Source organism: Mandrillus leucophaeus, unplaced genomic scaffold (genome assembly GCF_000951045.1).
Source record: "Mandrillus leucophaeus isolate KB7577 unplaced genomic scaffold, Mleu.le_1.0 Scaffold672, whole genome shotgun sequence".
NCBI classification, from domain to species: Eukaryota; Metazoa; Chordata; class Mammalia; order Primates; family Cercopithecidae; genus Mandrillus; species Mandrillus leucophaeus.
The window spans coordinates 140,849-155,956 of record NW_012107275.1 but is presented as its reverse complement, the minus strand read 5'-3'; the positions used below and the strand labels follow the sequence as shown (position 1 = coordinate 155,956).

General features: G+C 63.5%; 3 protein-coding genes across 4 annotated transcripts in view; 1 reads left to right on the top strand and 2 right to left on the bottom strand.

Annotated features, from left to right (window-relative positions):
• The window catches only part of PERM1 (PPARGC1 and ESRR induced regulator, muscle 1), a 10,440-nt gene extending 4,817 nt beyond the window's left edge, over positions 1 to 5,623 (top strand). Inside the window, exons 4-6 of the mRNA XM_012001964.1 lie at positions 3 to 127; positions 356 to 658; positions 5,526 to 5,623. Of these exons, the coding sequence (XP_011857354.1) occupies positions 3 to 127; positions 356 to 441 (211 nt within the window). The 3' untranslated portion in view covers positions 442 to 658; positions 5,526 to 5,623. The remainder of the gene's footprint in view (positions 1 to 2; positions 128 to 355; positions 659 to 5,525) is intronic.
• On the bottom strand, positions 748 to 10,183 carry PLEKHN1 (pleckstrin homology domain containing, family N member 1). Of its 2 annotated transcripts, XM_012001965.1 has the most exons (17): positions 10,072 to 10,154; positions 9,888 to 9,987; positions 6,336 to 6,482; positions 6,153 to 6,233; positions 5,998 to 6,070; positions 5,749 to 5,876; positions 5,547 to 5,660; positions 5,344 to 5,424; positions 4,635 to 4,710; positions 4,359 to 4,495; positions 3,608 to 3,757; positions 3,295 to 3,432; positions 2,981 to 3,121; positions 2,570 to 2,788; positions 2,235 to 2,283; positions 2,011 to 2,157; positions 748 to 905 (listed from the first exon to the last, which is right to left on the bottom strand). In XM_012001965.1, exons 1-16 carry the CDS (start codon positions 10,152 to 10,154, stop codon positions 2,024 to 2,026), a joined length of 1,851 nt encoding a protein of 616 aa, XP_011857355.1. In that variant the 3' UTR covers positions 748 to 905; positions 2,011 to 2,023. The 2 variants fall into 2 exon arrangements, with proteins under 2 accessions (XP_011857355.1, XP_011857356.1); XM_012001966.1 differs by lacking the exons at positions 748 to 905; positions 3,295 to 3,432 and having other exon boundaries at positions 1,495 to 2,157; positions 5,547 to 5,678; positions 10,072 to 10,183.
• A 1,092-nt stretch (positions 10,184 to 11,275) lies between these two features.
• On the bottom strand, positions 11,276 to 15,102 carry KLHL17 (kelch-like family member 17). The gene is made up of 11 exons (XM_012001963.1): positions 14,889 to 15,102; positions 14,691 to 14,812; positions 14,371 to 14,592; positions 13,956 to 14,072; positions 13,512 to 13,725; positions 13,176 to 13,320; positions 12,853 to 13,020; positions 12,347 to 12,435; positions 12,175 to 12,248; positions 11,825 to 12,006; positions 11,276 to 11,685 (listed from the first exon to the last, which is right to left on the bottom strand). Exons 1-11 carry the CDS (start codon positions 15,097 to 15,099, stop codon positions 11,457 to 11,459), a joined length of 1,773 nt encoding a protein of 590 aa, XP_011857353.1. The 5' UTR covers positions 15,100 to 15,102; the 3' UTR covers positions 11,276 to 11,456.
• Between the last annotated feature and the right edge of the window lie 6 nt (positions 15,103 to 15,108).

The following is a 15,108-nucleotide window of genomic DNA, read 5'->3' as shown; positions in this document are numbered from 1 at the left end:
GCGGAGCTCCGGGGGCCTGTCCCGTCATTTGCCTTCAGCCAGAATGACATGTGCCTGGTGTTTGTAGCCCTTGCCACCTGGGCTGTGAGGACGTCAGATCTGCACACCCCAGACGCTTGGAAAACAGGTTCGGGTGCTGGGGGCAGAGGGAGCTGTGGCTAGAAGCCAGACCGAGGGGCACTGGCAGGACGAGGGGTGCATGGGGGCCCCAGGGCTCTCCCCTGACCTGCTCCTCCCAGGCTGAGCCGAGGCCCTGGCCGCACCGGCCTAGCCCGCCCTTTGAGGGCTGGGTCTTGCGGGCAGACGGTGGTCACAGCCAGGCTGGCCCTCAGGAGACCCTGTGCTTCTCTTGCAGTCTTGCTGGCCAACGTCGGCACCATCTCTGCCATCCGCTACTTCCGCCGGCAGGTGGGGCAAGAGCGCCACAGCCCCAGCTCCTAGGAGCCAGGCCCGGGCCAGGGAGATGCGGGATGAGGAGACGACCACAGGCACCCAGGACGGGACGAGGTGCCACCCTTGCCCGAGCCCTCTGACCCCTGTCTTCTACGGCGTCCAGGAGGGGGGCGTGTCCTGGTGCTGCTCCCTCGGACTCACCTGAGGATCCAGCCAGTGGCCACGGCCGCTCCCCACGCCTGGGAGGGAAGGTGCTAAAGTCTGGGTGGGTGGAGGGAGCCAGGTGGCTGGATAGGAGGGTGGCCAGATTCACAGATGAGAACACAGGGCATTCGGTTAATTTCAGACACGCAATAGTGGGGAGGTCATTTTACTAAGAAGTTATTTGTTGTTTATCTGAAATCACATTTAACCACACCCTGCATTTCTTCCGGGATGCAGTGGGGGCTGAGTGGCAGGACAGGACTTGGACCCTGGAGGGGTCTGAGCAGCGAGAGGCTGTGGCTGGAGCTCTGGGCAAACGGAGGGGCGAGGACACAGGGCGGCCTCCTCACAGGTGGGCCGGGCTGCCAAGGGCTCCAAGGCCCATCACTCTTGATCCTCAAGGGACTGTGGCCAAGGCCTCTCTGAGCTCTGGCCTGAGACAGTGAAGGCAGCCTGGCGGCCCCTGCAGGGTGGGGGTCTGTGGCAGAGCTGCGAGCCCCTCCCTGGGAAGCCCTGGGTGCAGGTGCAGAGGAAGAATTTGGCAGCATCAGACGGAGGGCTGGGCTCCTGGGGTTGTCCTGGCGGCTCCTGTGGGGCAGCTGGGGGCCCACGGCCAAGGGGAGTCAGAGACGAGTTGGGAAGTTTGGTGAGGAGCCGAAGGTGGCAGAGGAAGGGGGCTGCCTGGCTGGGTGCCAGGTGGGGGTCCCCGGGTGGGGGTCCTGCCAAGGCAGTGTGTGCAGGGCCCTCAAGACTGTGGGAGATCCTGGCTGCTGAGCGGAGAACACATGTACGTGGCACCAATAAAATTCTTTCTTTTCTTTTTCTTTCTTCTTTTCCTCGTTCTCTCTCTCTCTTTCCTTCTCTTCTCTTCTCTCTCTTCTCTCTTTTCTCTTTTTGTTCTTTCTCGTCCGGTGGTGTCAGCAACTCCCGTGCTGCCCTATGGCGCATGCCCAGGCCATGCAAGGACCCACCCGCCCTCCTCCTTGGGACACCCTGGCCAGTGCTCCTCACACCTTGCTGACCTGTGACCCTCATGCCCTCTGACCTCACATACCCTGACCCTGCTGACCTTTCTCTTTCCTCCGACCTTCACGCCCATGCCGCCCCCCTCCCACTCCCAGTGAGTCTCCCCCCGACTCCTGGCGAGCTGAGCTGACGGCCGACCCTGTGGATGGCCAGGACCTCCCTGACCTGTGACCCACCTCGCCAGCCAGGGCATCCTTGGGGTGAGCCCTTCCTGCCCCTCCCTGCCCCAGCTGCTGGCACTGAGGAGCAGGAACTGAGGGACAGGCTCTGAACTCAGGGCCCCAGAGACCCCCCCATCACACTGGGTTCAGACCCTGACTTGTAATTTGAAGTGGGTTAGAGGGGCGGGTACCCTGGAGCTTGGTGAGGGTGGTCCTGAGAGCCGGCCTCACTGTGGCCATCAGATCCACTGCACCAGACCCGCACTGGCCTCAGGCCCTCCAAGCTGGGGGCACTTCCGGTGGGAGGAAGACAAAGTCTCGTCCCAGAGGTGGTCGTAGCTGGGACCTTGGCTCCTCCTGGGGGACCAGCCATCTAGTAGGGAAGGCAGAGATGTGTCAGCCTGTGGCAGGCAACAGGCACTCACCCCAGGAGGCAGGACCCTCACTCACCTGTCAGAGGCAGCCGGGGTTCAGGCAAACCTTCCCTGGCAGAGGAGACCTGGGAAGCCCAAACCGCCAGTCTGAGAGTCAGGTACAGCCCCAGGCAGGGAGCTTGGAGACGGCCGGTCGATGTGCAGACCCCCACCCCCCGGGTTGGCATCACCCACGTCCCCCTGCTCTCCCTCCCCAGTCCCGTCTCCCCACCTCCCTGCTGGCCTCCTGGTCTCCATCTGCCCCCGTCCTCCTGTTTCCCTCCCTGCTCCCTCAGAGTCCCAGAAGGCCCCACACCAGCGCCCCCAGCACCCCGGAGCGCAGGGCACACTGGCGTGAGGACTGCTACTCACAAGCTGAGGGGAGTCTGGGGGCTGTGGCCCCCCGTCCTTGGCTGAGCCCCGGTGTCTCTGAGAGGCTCTGGACTGCAGGACTCCCTTCTTGGAGAGCAAGTGGGGGCCCGAGGGGCCAGAGGAGCTGGAGCCGGGGTCAGAGGCAGGCACAGACACAGGCACCAAGGGGTGTGGGCTCAAGGGCACAGGTCCAGGTGAGCTCTGCATGGCACTGAGGAACTGCCAGGAGAGCCTGGGCTGGGGCCTCAGTGGCATCCAGGGACCCCCAGAACCTCAACCTCCCATCAGAGCCTGAACAGACCTCAGGCTCGGGGCAGCCCCAGACCCCAGGCCGAGAGGCACGGTCTAGACCTCCCCAGCCTCAGGCTGCAGGCACCTCCCGCCCTTTCTGTCGCCCAGCAGGGGCCTGACCTCCTCCAGGCCCCGGACATCGGTGACCCTGCGGTGGGAGGTGGCAGGGGGCGTGTAGGGGTCAGCGTAGAGGGGTGAGTGTGAAGTTTCCGAAGCGTGGTCAGGGGCGTCTGGGCTGTTCTCCAGGCTCAGCCTGTTCAGCTGCAGGGCAGAGGTGGGAGAAATGGGCTTCTCGGCTAGAAGCAGCCTAGGCCACCCCTTCTCTGTGCAAGACACCTCTGGGTGGCGCCAGGACAACCAGGCCCAGAGACAGAGGCCAGTGGTGCGGAATGGTGGGAACCAGGCCAGGGGCTGGGTGGGTGTGCTGGGCCCACCTGGGTCAGGTCCAGGTGCAGTGGGGTGGCAGGGCCGCGGCCCTCTGCCCGGGCCTTGCTCCTGGGTGACCGGCTGCTGCTACGTCTCAGCTCAGTCCTCCGTCGGCCAATGCTGGTGCGGTCAGAGTTGGCCTGGTCCTGTGGGGACCACAAACCTTCCACAGAGAGCCCCTTGGCCCCTCTCCTGTGCAACTCTCTGAGGCTGCAAGGGGCTCCCTCCAGTCTGAGTTCCCCTGACGAACCAGGGTCCCCAACACACACTTACCCGACAGTCTTCTGCCCCACTTTCGTCTGCCGCCCCGTAAGCACTCACCGGTGTGTGCTGGGAGGAGCAGCCCACAGTGGATGGCACTGAGGACTCAGGCAAGGAGTGGCTGGTGCGTGTGGAGGGGGGCGCCAGGCACCCCGAGTCCCAGCTGGTCCGTCCGCCTGAGGACAGTGAGCCTCGGCCACTGCCCGTAACCTGGGTGGGCAGTGAGTGGGGGTGAGTGAGGGCTGGACCCCCTCCCCACCTGCCCCTGCCTGGACCTACCCTGCTGCCCCCGCTTTTTTCTTTTTGGGACAGAGTCTTGTTCTGTCTCCCAGGCCGAAGTGCAGTGGCACAGTCTCGGCTCACTGCAACCTCTGCCTCCCGGGTCAAGCGATTCTCATGCCTCAGCCTCCTGAGTAGCTGGGATTACAGGGGTGCATCACCATGCCTGGCTAATTTTTTGTTTGTTTGTTTTGAGACGGAGTCTCTCTGTGTCACCCAGGCTGGAGTGCGGTGGCGAGATCTCGGCTCACTGCAAGCTCCGCCTCCCGGGTTCACACCATTCTCCTGCCTCAGCCTCGGAGTAGCTGGGACTACAGGCGCCGCCACCTCGCCCGGCTAGTTTTTTGTATTTTTTAGTAGAGACGGGGTTTCACCGTGTTAGCCAGGATGGTTTCGATATCCTGACCTCATGATCCACCCGCCTCGGCCTCCCAAAGTGCTGGGATTACAGGCTTGAGCCACCGCGCCCGGTCTGCTGCCCCATTTTTACCACTGCCCAGGACCTGGGCTGTGGGGCCTGCTGATGCCTCACCTGCAGCCCTGGGAAGCTCTCGGCGCCAGGCAGCGGCGGGGCCCCCTCCCTGTGGGTGACGGCACGAAGGCACAGCAGCCAGTGGCTGTAGTCCTCGTAGCTGGCGCACACCACGCGGATGGTGTTGATGAGGGGGCCTGGCACACAGATGCTGTGAGGGGCTGGCAGGGTGGGGTGTATCCCTCAGCACCCCCACTAAAGAGCCGGGTGTCCCCCAGGCTCCCGCCCCACCATGGCCTGGCCAGGCAGGAGGCAGAACTGGGGTCAGGGCCCCACCTTCGATCAGGAAGGAGTGGATATGCTTCTCCTTCTCCTCCAGGTTGATGTGGACCGCACGGAGTGGGAGCTCCCCCTGTGGGGGCGGAGACTGAGGGCCAGGCCTTTGTGGGGGCAGTCCCGGGGCCCCGCCTGGCTTCGTCCCACCCTCGTGCCCTCCAGAGCTTGGCTGGGTACTTGGAGAGCTGGGCACCGAGGCCACCGCCCTGAGGGAGGCCAGTGGGTCCCATCTGTCCTGGGGCCACTGCTAGCCCTGGGGCAGACACACAAAGCCGCAGGACTGGCCTCCTGGGGTCCCCAGAGAGGAAGTTGGGCCGGGGGAACCACAGGGAGGGCCCTGTGTTTGTTCCTCAGTGATTGAAGGTTGCCATGAGTGCACACCCCCTTCCCGGTGCCTGCCCTGGAGGACACAGGCACACACACGTGTGCACACACACCCCTCACGGGCAGGCACACACGAGGGAGTCCCCAGGAGGGGCTCTCAGCCCCGTGCTGCCTGCCCCAGGGTGACAGTCAAGAACCTCAGGGTGAGAAGCTCAGGGCGGGCAGGGGCTCCTCCACGTCACGGGGAGACCAGACTGACCAGGACTGCGGGCCTTGCGCTCTGTCTCAACAGGCCCCGAAATACAGGTTCCTCCTGCACGGCCGCCCCCTTCCACCCCCACACAGGTGCCTCCCTGGGGCGGGCCCACAGTGGGGAGGGGCCCACCTTGAAGCAAAGCCCGTCCAGCTCGTCGGAGAAAATGGCCAGGGACGTCGGGTACAGGACCAAGAGCCGGTCCCACTGCTCCTGAGTGGGGGGCGTCAAACGATGCGGGGGCTGAGCTGCTGTGCACCCAGGGCCAGTCCCTGCCCTGCCCAGCACCCTGCACCCCTCCCGTCCCCCTACAGCCCCATGCACCTCCCACCCACCTGTGCGGGCAGGTGCTGCAGCTTGACCCTCGAGGCACAGACAGCGCTGCCGCCGGGTTCGTGCCCTGACGCCGTCCGCAACCGGGTTAGGCGGCGTTGCAGAGTCCAGGGGAGCTCGTCTCCACAGGACCCCTGTGAGGAGGAGGTCAGAGCAGGCTGCGAGGATCTGGGTGGGGAGGGGCGTGGGGTCCCTGGCACTGACCTGTGGCGGTGCCGAGTGGCAGTGTTGCAGCCCCCCAAGGAGGGCCGTCTGCTTCTCCAGGTGGTAAAGCCAGCGGTCCAGCTCGGCCCGGCTGGGGCAGAGCACCAGGAGGGGTGCGGGCAGCGGGCCTGCGGGCGGGGCAGAGAGGGCACACACATACACACACATGCCCCACAGCCCACAGGGCAGGCCCCTCTCCAAGTCCTGGGTCACGAGTGCCTCTGGGGGCCCGGGGAGCATCCCAAACACCTGTGATCTGGAAGGCGTGCTCTCGGGACCCCTCCAGCAGGCAGACGCTCAGCTCCGTCAGTGGTAACAGCCCCTGCCAGCCACAGGGTAGGAGCTTCAGGGATCCACGGAGGGAAGGGTGGCCGTGGCCCCACCCCCACCGCCCACTGCCTCACCTGAAAGGTGAGTCCTTCCGAGCCGTGGGCCTGGAAGTACAGGTGGGCGGGGAACAGCTCCAGGTAGCAGTCGCTGACATCCTGCGCGGGCAGCAGGGTCGTCAGTGCAGGGTCTGGGGAGCCCCAGGCTGGTGGGGATGCTGCACCCGGAGCGTGCTCCCCCCAGCCCGGCCCGGCCCCCACCTGGCTGTGCTGGAACCGCAGCTGGACCTTGGCGTAATGTACGACCTTTCCCAGGTTCCTCACAGGCACCCTCCGCCGCGCCTTCTTGAACACACTCAGGAACGGCTGCTCCAGGTTTTCTCGTTGGTTCTGCAGGTCCAGGATGTCCTAGGAGGAGCGGCGCTCAGGGGAGGGGCCTCGCCTGGGCCCCTCACCCCCTCCGCTGGCATCCACACAGCCACAGGATTACAGGCATGGTCTGCCTGTGCACAGCCACCCAACACATATGTGAAGAACAGCCTCCCCCAGGCATAGAACCTGCACACTCAGCCTCTCCACAGGAAAACAGTCATGGCAGAACTTACACACACACGTGCATACATATATACACACATGCACGTTTGCATACACGTACATGCACACACCCCCGATACGTGCACATACAGGCAACATGCATGTATCCATATATGCACACGCACACATACACGTGCATACACGCACATATGCATACACATACACATAGACACACACATGCCACACAATACAGACACATACAGATGCATACACACATGTACCCACACATGTCCACACACATTCACGCATATGCATGGATACACACGTGCACACATATGCACTTGCACACATACACACAGATGCATACATGTCCACACACAGAGACATACACCAAAACACACATGTATACACATACACGTGTCACGTGCACACATACACATGTGCGCACACATATACACATGTACACACACATGCATGCACTGCACACATGCACATGTACACATGCGCACACATACGCAATGCACACCTATACACATGTGTACACACATGCACGCATATGCATACATACACACATGCACATGTAGATTTGCACACACATGCACACATGTGCATACATGCATACACATCCACACACCAATACATGTATACACATGCACGTGTGCACACACGTGTGCACATGCATATACACACATGCATACACACATGCATGCACACATACACAGTGCACAAATACGTGCACACACACGCACATATACACATGTGCATACACACGCACACATACACATACACACTTGTGCACACACTCATGTGCGAGCATACACACACACAGACACACTTCCCCACACAGAGCTAGAGCTGCCTGGTCTAGTGGTAGAGATGGTGAGATTTGAACTCAGTGGATTAAATCCTATCTTCATTATTTCCTAAGCTGTGTAACATGTCTTTGGTTATTCAACCTCTGAAGACTTGTTAGAAGAATTTGGGGGTGTCTGGGTAACACTCAAAACCCTCCCACGTCTCCAGTATTGGCTGGTAAACATTTAACACCTGGTTCTACAAAAAACAGACACAGAAACACACCAATGCCCTGATTTGTAACGTTTGTCAATTTCCTCAGTGTCAATGCTCTCAGCGCCGCCCATTTCCAGCCCCCAGCCTGAAAGATGTGAGGAGATTTCTGGGGTCGATCCCCTGAGTGTGTGCTGGCCGCTTGCTCAAGTGACAGCGGGTCCTGGCAGTGCCCCGAGGGGTCAGACCCCTGCTCTCCGGCCACTGCATGTGCTCTTCCCGCTTTGGGACCGCTCAGCCCCGACCCCCTTCCTTACCCACTTTGCAGCTTTGCTCAGACATCACCTGCTCCAAGAGGTCCTTTTCTGAAAGCCCCTCTAAAATTCCAGCCTTCCCTGATCCTCTGCACCCATCCCCTCTGTTTTTCTCCTTAGCACCAACCCCACCCTTCTCACTGGATCTTCTATTTATTTGCCCCGTCGTCTGTCTCTGCCGTGGGAATGGGAGCACCGTGAGAACAGGGGTTGTCTATTCCGTTCACTTCTGTGTCCCCAGAGCCTAAGACAGGGCCTGGGATGTGCTGTGGGTATCACTGCATGTGCTGAGAGGGGAGGGGAATCCACATCCATGCCACACTTAGCCAATCCTGGCACAGTCCTCTACAAATGCAGGCTTTGATCACCAGGCTAGAGATCAGAAAGGGGACGGGTGTGAACCTGGGGCTAGAGAGCTCTGTGATCCACAGGCTCAGGGGCAAGTGGGAAGGTGTCCTGCTCCCTCTAGGAGCTGGCAAGGGCTACCTGCAGTGCTGCTGTGCCCTGGCCAAGCTTAGCTGCCCCTGAGCAGGCCCAGGAATGTGAACAGACAGACGCATAGGCTTTCCCGGCCTCCCGCCTCTGGGTGGGGCCTCCTGTACCCACACCCAGCGTGGGAACTGATGCCGGGTAGGCACCCATGAAAAATAGGCCACAGACCAGGAAGGGCCACACAGCTAGCCCTGCAGCCCAGCTCAGCCTCGGGGCCCCAGGGAGGACTCAGCTTGGAGCCGGCAGAGCCAGCTCACAGCACTGGGTGCAGAGCCCAGGCACAGGGCAGAGGAGCACTGGCTCCAGGACTGGCCCCGAGCTTCTCCCCCAGCCCCATTTCCTGAGGCTCAGCGGGTTCCCTCTCTGGCTACCATGTCCTGGCAAAGGAGGACCACTAGGGCCACCCACCACACCTCATAGGACCCCACCAGGGTCCCACTGCATGTCCTGGGCCTGGACAGAGAGAGTAGCGTCTGAGATGCAGCCAAAGGGACCCCACCCCTAGGCCAGCCTGGCTCCCTCTGCCTGCCCACTCCTCTGAGGCAGTGTGGTTTCCGAAACCAGCACCTGTTGTCTGCAGGGAACCCTGAAACTCTGCAGGTCAGGAGAGGGTATGGCACGAGCCTCCTGCCTGGCGGGGGCATGTTGGTGACGGGGTCTGCACGGCCACACCAGCTGCTGGACCTAGGAGTGCAGGGCAGGGGTCCTCTCCCCCAGACGCTCCTAGGGCCTGCACATAGCATCCAGGCTGCCTGACAGGGGTGCAGTGGGGGCTCCTGTCTGCCCTGAAGCCAGGTTCCTCCTCCTGTTCCCTCAACCCAGCACCAGGCACATCTGAAAGGGGATGGGCATCTACCCTGTGAAGACCCTTAGTCCTACGGAGGCCTGGGCGGGGGGATGGGCATGGGGGTTCTTCTGCTCCTTCCACGGACAGGTGGCCTAGTGTGTGCTCGGGAGATGCCTCCTTGCTGCGTGGCCTTGGCAGGCTGGGAGGAGGCCCGTGCGTGCACACAGGGGTTGCTGTGGACCGGGCCGCCGTACCCAGCAGCAGCTTCCTGCGGGACACCCCGGGAAAAACAGGCCTCGTAGGTGGCCGGCTGGCTCACTGCTCACCTGAGGCCCCTTACTGTCAAGTGACACGACCAGCACGACCCCAGCCCCACTGCAGCGACAGAGACGCGTGCGCCGGTCCCCTGCGGGAGGAGGTCCCGGGAGGCCCCGCCCGCGGCCCGCCCCGCCCAGCTCGCTCCCGACTGACTCAGTCCTGCGTCGCGGTTTCGCTCTCCGCTCAGACTTTCGGCCGGATGAGCTCCCCAGGGCGGGGCAGTCAGCGTCCGCTCCTCACCTAAGGGGGTCTGAATCCCCCCGGGCCGAGGGGAAGACCCTGAACTGCACGGACACGCGGCACACACGCCCGGGCAGAGCCACGCGCCCAGACCCCAGCCACCGCGTGCGCCGCGCTCACCGTGCCGGGGATGTAGTGGAAGAGCTTGTTGGCGGCGGCGTCCCCGCTTCGAGCAGCCTCGGGGCCCAGCAGGCCAGCCGGCATCCGTGCGCCGTCCTCTCTGGGGACAAGGCAAGGGAGCTCGTGGCCCCGAAGCAGGTGGGGGAGCCCTGTGCCCAGGTGGCCACACCCACACCCCGCTCACCTGTTTCCCTTCAGTGAGGGCTTTCTGGAGAAGGAGGCCCGGAGCCTCCTGGGGGCCTGAGGGACACAGTGGCTGTTCCCCATGGCCAGAGTCGTGCAGGTCGGCAAGTCTGGGTCCCTGTCCACAGCCTCCTGCCCCCGCCTCCCACAGGCAGGCGGGGCTCTGGGACGTCCCACCCGTCACCCAGGGCTGGGAGGGGGTGGAGCCTTTCTGGAAGAGGCCTGGCCCCTACCTGAGCCGTCCAGGTCTCTGCCCTGGGCCCTCCACACCGAGGGGCCAGCCTTGGGGTGATCTCCCCTCTGGCCCAGACAAGGCCTCCAGTGTGCAAGGGGCACCCCACTTGCCTGTGCTCAGGCTTTGTGAACTCGGGGCCACCTTCCAGCACCCCCCCAACAATGTGCACACACATCCTGTTTCCATCTAAACCCTGGCCAGCCTGAGTCACCGGTGACTGCAGGGAGGGCTGAGGCAGGAATTCCAGCGTAGGAGACAGCGGCCAGAGCCACCCCAGCCTCCCCTCCTGCCTGGGCTCCCTCACCACAGACCCGTCAGGGTCCTCAAGGCTTAAAGGGACTCTGGAAGGCCACGTGCCACCTAGGCGGCCAGGACAGTCAGCATACGCAGGGGCAGTGCTGTCCTCCCCCACCGCACCCCCAGAGCCCAAGACGTGGCAGGGACCTCAGCCTCAGGACCCAGCCCAGGCAAACCCCACCTACAGCGGGAGGGACTCCATGGCCCCCACCCTCCCTGGATGCACAGCTCTGCCTTGTAGCCCCCAGACACCGGTGCAGCATCTCAGGCCACCCGCCCATGCCCCTCACCCTGGACCCCCAGATAGGACCCAAAGTTGCGCAGCTGCCCCACAAGCCAGAGAGATGCTCAGCCTGAGGAGCCCAGAAATGTGTTTATTGTTCAAGTTGGGCTTGTATTGCTGTGTGGGGCCCAAGTGCACACGTGTGCACCCACTACAAGATCCAGGGAAGACGGCACAAAGCAGACGACGACAGGAAGGACACCTGCTCCCTACCCTTCCCGGGACCCCGCCGTGTGCAAAATTCGAGCTGGGGTCTGCAGCTGCTTGGAAAGCCCCAGGGCCTCTGGCTCCGCGGCCTGCAGGGTCTGAGCAGGTAATGGCCCTGGGGCAGCGAGGCCCCCACCTGGTCACTCCTGGCTGCCCGCCATGCAGGCAGTGGAGGGGAGGACAGGCGGCTGCAGCACTGCTCACCCCTCAATAAATAAGATAAATAACTAAATAAATAAACAACTAAATATAGACACTAAGGAATGGACGCAGAGACGTGAACAGAAAATGCAAGATGTCCCTGGTGGGGGCCACGGCCCCCTTAAGGCATGTGGGAGGCTGCAGGCCTCTGGGGGTGGGGGGGTCAGAGGCTGGTGGAGGACACGGACAGCGTGGGCGAGGACGGCGGTGGGAAGTTGAGCAGCTCCAGCACCGCCACGCCCACACTGCTACGCCGTGTGAACATGCAGGACGCGGCCACCCACTTGTTGGTCCTCGGGTTGTACTTCTCGATGGAATTGAGGCTGGAGCTACCATCGTTACCCCCCACGGCGTACAGCCATCCATCCATGGCCACCAGGTCGTGCGTGCTCCTGGGGGGCAGGCGGGGTGAGCCCCTGGCTGCAGGAAGGGGTGCGGGGGGAGGGGCCGCGCCACGAGAAGCAGTGGGGGCGGGACATGCCCACTGAAGTGGGGAAAACCCCCTCCCCGCAGCACAGCCCCACTGCGGACCTGCGGATGTTCATCGGCGCCACGCTCTCCCAGGCTCCAGCCTTGGGACTGTATCTCTCTACCGAGTTGAGGCAGCTGGTGCCGTCGTTGCCCCCTGCCACGTACAGGGCACCCTCCAGCACGGCCACACCTGCTGAGCTGCGTCGGCTTAGCATGGACGCCACGGACGACCAAGCGTTCACCTGGGGGTGAGGGTGTGGGCTGGAGGCAGACCCGCCACAGGCATCCCTCCCCTGCCGCAGCCCCACCTCCAGCGTGGGGTGTCAGGAATGGGTGGGATGTGGGTGACCAGAGAGGGGAGGGCCCCGCAGCGCACAGGAGGGTGTGGCCAGGAGGGGTGCACTATGCACCTGGGGCTCATACTTCTCCACAGTGGCCAGGTGTGAGGAGCTGTCGTAGCCGCCCACGGCATACAGGTTCCCATCTGCGGAAAATCAACATGCCCGTGGCACTCCTGCTGGCAGTGGGGTCTCCAGGGTGGGGGAAGGCGGGGACTCCCCCCAGGCAGGCCCCATCACCCACCAAGCGTGGCCACTCGCACATAGCGCCTCCGGGTGCTCATGGCAGCGACGGATGTCCACGTTCCGGTCAGGGGGTCGTAGCGTTCGGCACTGTGGGCACCAGGACCGCCACAGCTCAATAGAGACAGAAAGGCGTCCCGGCCCCAGGACCTGCCCTCCCCAGCAGAACGGCTGAAATCTTACCCTAGGAGCCACAGAGACTCAGACCGCAAAGTCCTACCAGCCAGGACCCGCTGGTGGGCACAGGCCCCTGGCTGCCTGGAAAACCCTGGGCGTACACCCACCTGGGCCCAGCCTCTGGACTGGAGATAAGGATCCCAAAGAGGAAAGGGGACTGGGGCAGCAAAGCCAGTTCAGGCCCAATGTGGCCGTGGCCTGGGGTGAAGCGGCCTCACAGATCACCCCCTTTAACACCTCGTCAGCTACGACCTCCATGATGGTGACACAAACTCGCCTCTTGCGAGGTGGACCCTACAAAGCCACTGGGGCCCCAACCCCAATTACTACCTGTTCAGGCAGGAGGCCCCGTCATAGCCGCCAGCCGAGTACAGGAGTCCGTGCAAGGCGGCCACACCCAGGCAGCTTCGCCTCGTGCCCATGGACACCTCCGGCTGCCACGTGTTAGTCACGGGATCGTAGGACTCCACGGTAGCCAGGTCTGAGGTCCCGTCGTAGCTAGCAGAATTAACCCACTGCAGGTCAAGACTGGCCTGGCGGGCATGCGCCAGACCCGACCCCAGTCCAGCCTCCAGGCTTACCCGCCCACGGCATACAGCCGGTCCCCATGGGGCACACACCAGACCTGACCCAAGTCCAGCCTCCGGGCTTACCCGCCCACAGCATACAGCCGGTTCCCCACCGCAGCCACTCCCACCCGGGCCCGGCGCGTGGACATGGAGGCCACCACGTGCCAGCGGTCGGTGCGCGTGTCATAGGCCTCACAGTCTCCGTGGATGGCAAACAGGCTCCCACCGCCTGGGGAGGGCAGGTGGAGACGGGACTCGTGAGTGGATCCCACTGCTGGGCCACACCCCGGGCTCCTGGAGAGGCCCCTGGATGGAGGGGCGGAGGGGCAGGTCAGGACCTGACCGGCACAGGTGGGGTGGGCTTGTGCTGGTGGGGAGCAGAAGGCACAGGGCAGGAAGGAAAGGGGCGGGGAGCCATACCCACAGCAAAAAGCACAGGCCCGGCCCCCTCACAGCGCCGGGGCCGCGTGCGGCTGGTGCCTAGGACGCCCCTCTGCTCGGGCAGCAGGTGGAACTTCAGGGCCTCGATGAGAAGGTCCTTGCAGTCAGGGTGGTGCCTCACCAGGCTCTCGGCATCCACGTGGCCCAGCAGGAAGTCGCGGCTCAGTAGAGGCAGCCGCACACACTTCATGAGCTGGGGCGCAGGGAACACTACGCTCAGGCGGGACCCTCGGGCACACTGGGCCCCAGGGCTGAGACAACCCCCCAGATGCCCGTACCACCTGTGTGACGGGTTCTTCTTCAGACAGGGTGGGCACCATCCCCACGGAATCCCTGAATTCGGGAAAGATCAGGGCGCACCAGGCCCTCAGCCACCTGCATGCCCTCCTGGATGCTATGGGAGCCCCCGGGGCCGGGCCTCACCCGTGGGACATGCTGCCTGCGGGCGTCCACGTCGTGTTTCACCCAGCTCAGGACTGCTCGGTAGACCTCCTCCTCCGAAGGCACGTTCAGGCTGTCACTAGAGACCAGTTCCAGCACCTGGGGGTGGAGGTCCTCAGACCTGAGATCTGGGGAGGGTCCTGTGGGCCCAGGGAGCCCTGAAGATGCCTAGGAGGAGGGTTAGGGGGTGGGAGCTGAGTGTTCATACTGGGAGGGGCTGAGCAGAGTCAGGAGCCACAGACCAGGCTCCTGGGGGGCCTCGATCCAGGAGGGTCTTGGGGATGCACAGCAGGCACTAAGGATTGTGAGCAGGGCTGCATCAGGACAAAATGGGGTCGGGAGTCAAAAGCAAAAACGGGTGGGGTGGAGGGCGCCGGCTGGGCCCACCAGCTGTTACCTGTTTCAGGGGCAGCAGCATAAACTCTTCGGTCTTGGCCACGTCCACGAAGTGCTGCAGCACGTACCTGTGGGCGGCCTTGAGCAGGTCGCTGCAGGAGTGCGCATCGGCAAAGCCCCGGATGCCCAGGCAGTTGGAGGGGTCGAGCTGACTCAGCAGGAACTTGCAGCAGGCGTCTCGGACGCCATTCAGCTGCAGGAGGCTGGCGGCTGGGAGCAGAGTCTACAGGGCACCGAGATGCGGGTGAGGGAGGCACAAGGTGGAGGGCAGCGGGATCTGGCTGAGAGGACTTCACCGGGGCCCAGGGGAGGCAGCCGCACCTGCACGTTGCCCTCGCCCACCACGATCTCAGCCGTGTACGCAAACTGCACCAGCTGGTCCAAGGCCTGAGGGTCGATGTCGTGCAGCGTCACGTGGGTCTGGCGGCTCTCGCTCATCTCATCTGTGGGGACAGCGTGTCAGAGGAGCTGACCCGAGGGACCCACGGAGTCCCCAGGGCCGCGCAGGCGGATACTTGCTTGTAAACATGGCGTGGAAGTACGGGCTGCAGGAGGCCAACACCACTTTGTGTGCACGGATCTCCTTGGCGGCCACGTGCAGGACGATGTCGCACAGGAGGCCGCGCTGGCGCATGCGACTCATGGCCACGAAGGCGTCGTGGTAGTGCCGCTTGGAGTTGTGGGCCACGCTGTGGCCCTCGCGGCTCAGCAGCTGCACGGCTCCCTCCATGGGGGCTGC

What these genes read in the sequence shown, in the direction of transcription:
- PLEKHN1 (XM_012001965.1), bottom strand. Translation starts at nt 10,154, where the DNA reads ATGGGGAACAGCCACTGTGTCCCTCAGGCCCCCAGGAGGCTCCGGGCC. An exon ending in CGGAAGGACTCACCTTTCAG is followed by an intron (nt 6,071 to 6,152) that starts GTGAGGCAGTGG and finishes TGTGGCTGGCAG; the next exon opens with GGGCTGTTACCACTGACGGA. An exon ending in TGCAGCACCTGCCCGCACAG is followed by an intron (nt 5,425 to 5,546) that starts GTGGGTGGGAGG and finishes CCCCCCACTCAG; the next exon opens with GAGCAGTGGGACCGGCTCTT.
- KLHL17 (XM_012001963.1), bottom strand. Translation starts at nt 15,099, where the DNA reads ATGGAGGGAGCCGTGCAGCTGCTGAGCCGCGAGGGCCACAGCGTGGCC. An exon ending in CGGCTGTATGCTGTGGGCGG is followed by an intron (nt 13,021 to 13,175) that starts GTAAGCCCGGAG and finishes TAATTCTGCTAG; the next exon opens with CTACGACGGGACCTCAGACC. An exon ending in TGGAGAAGTATGAGCCCCAG is followed by an intron (nt 12,007 to 12,174) that starts GTGCATAGTGCA and finishes CCTCACCCCCAG; the next exon opens with GTGAACGCTTGGTCGTCCGT.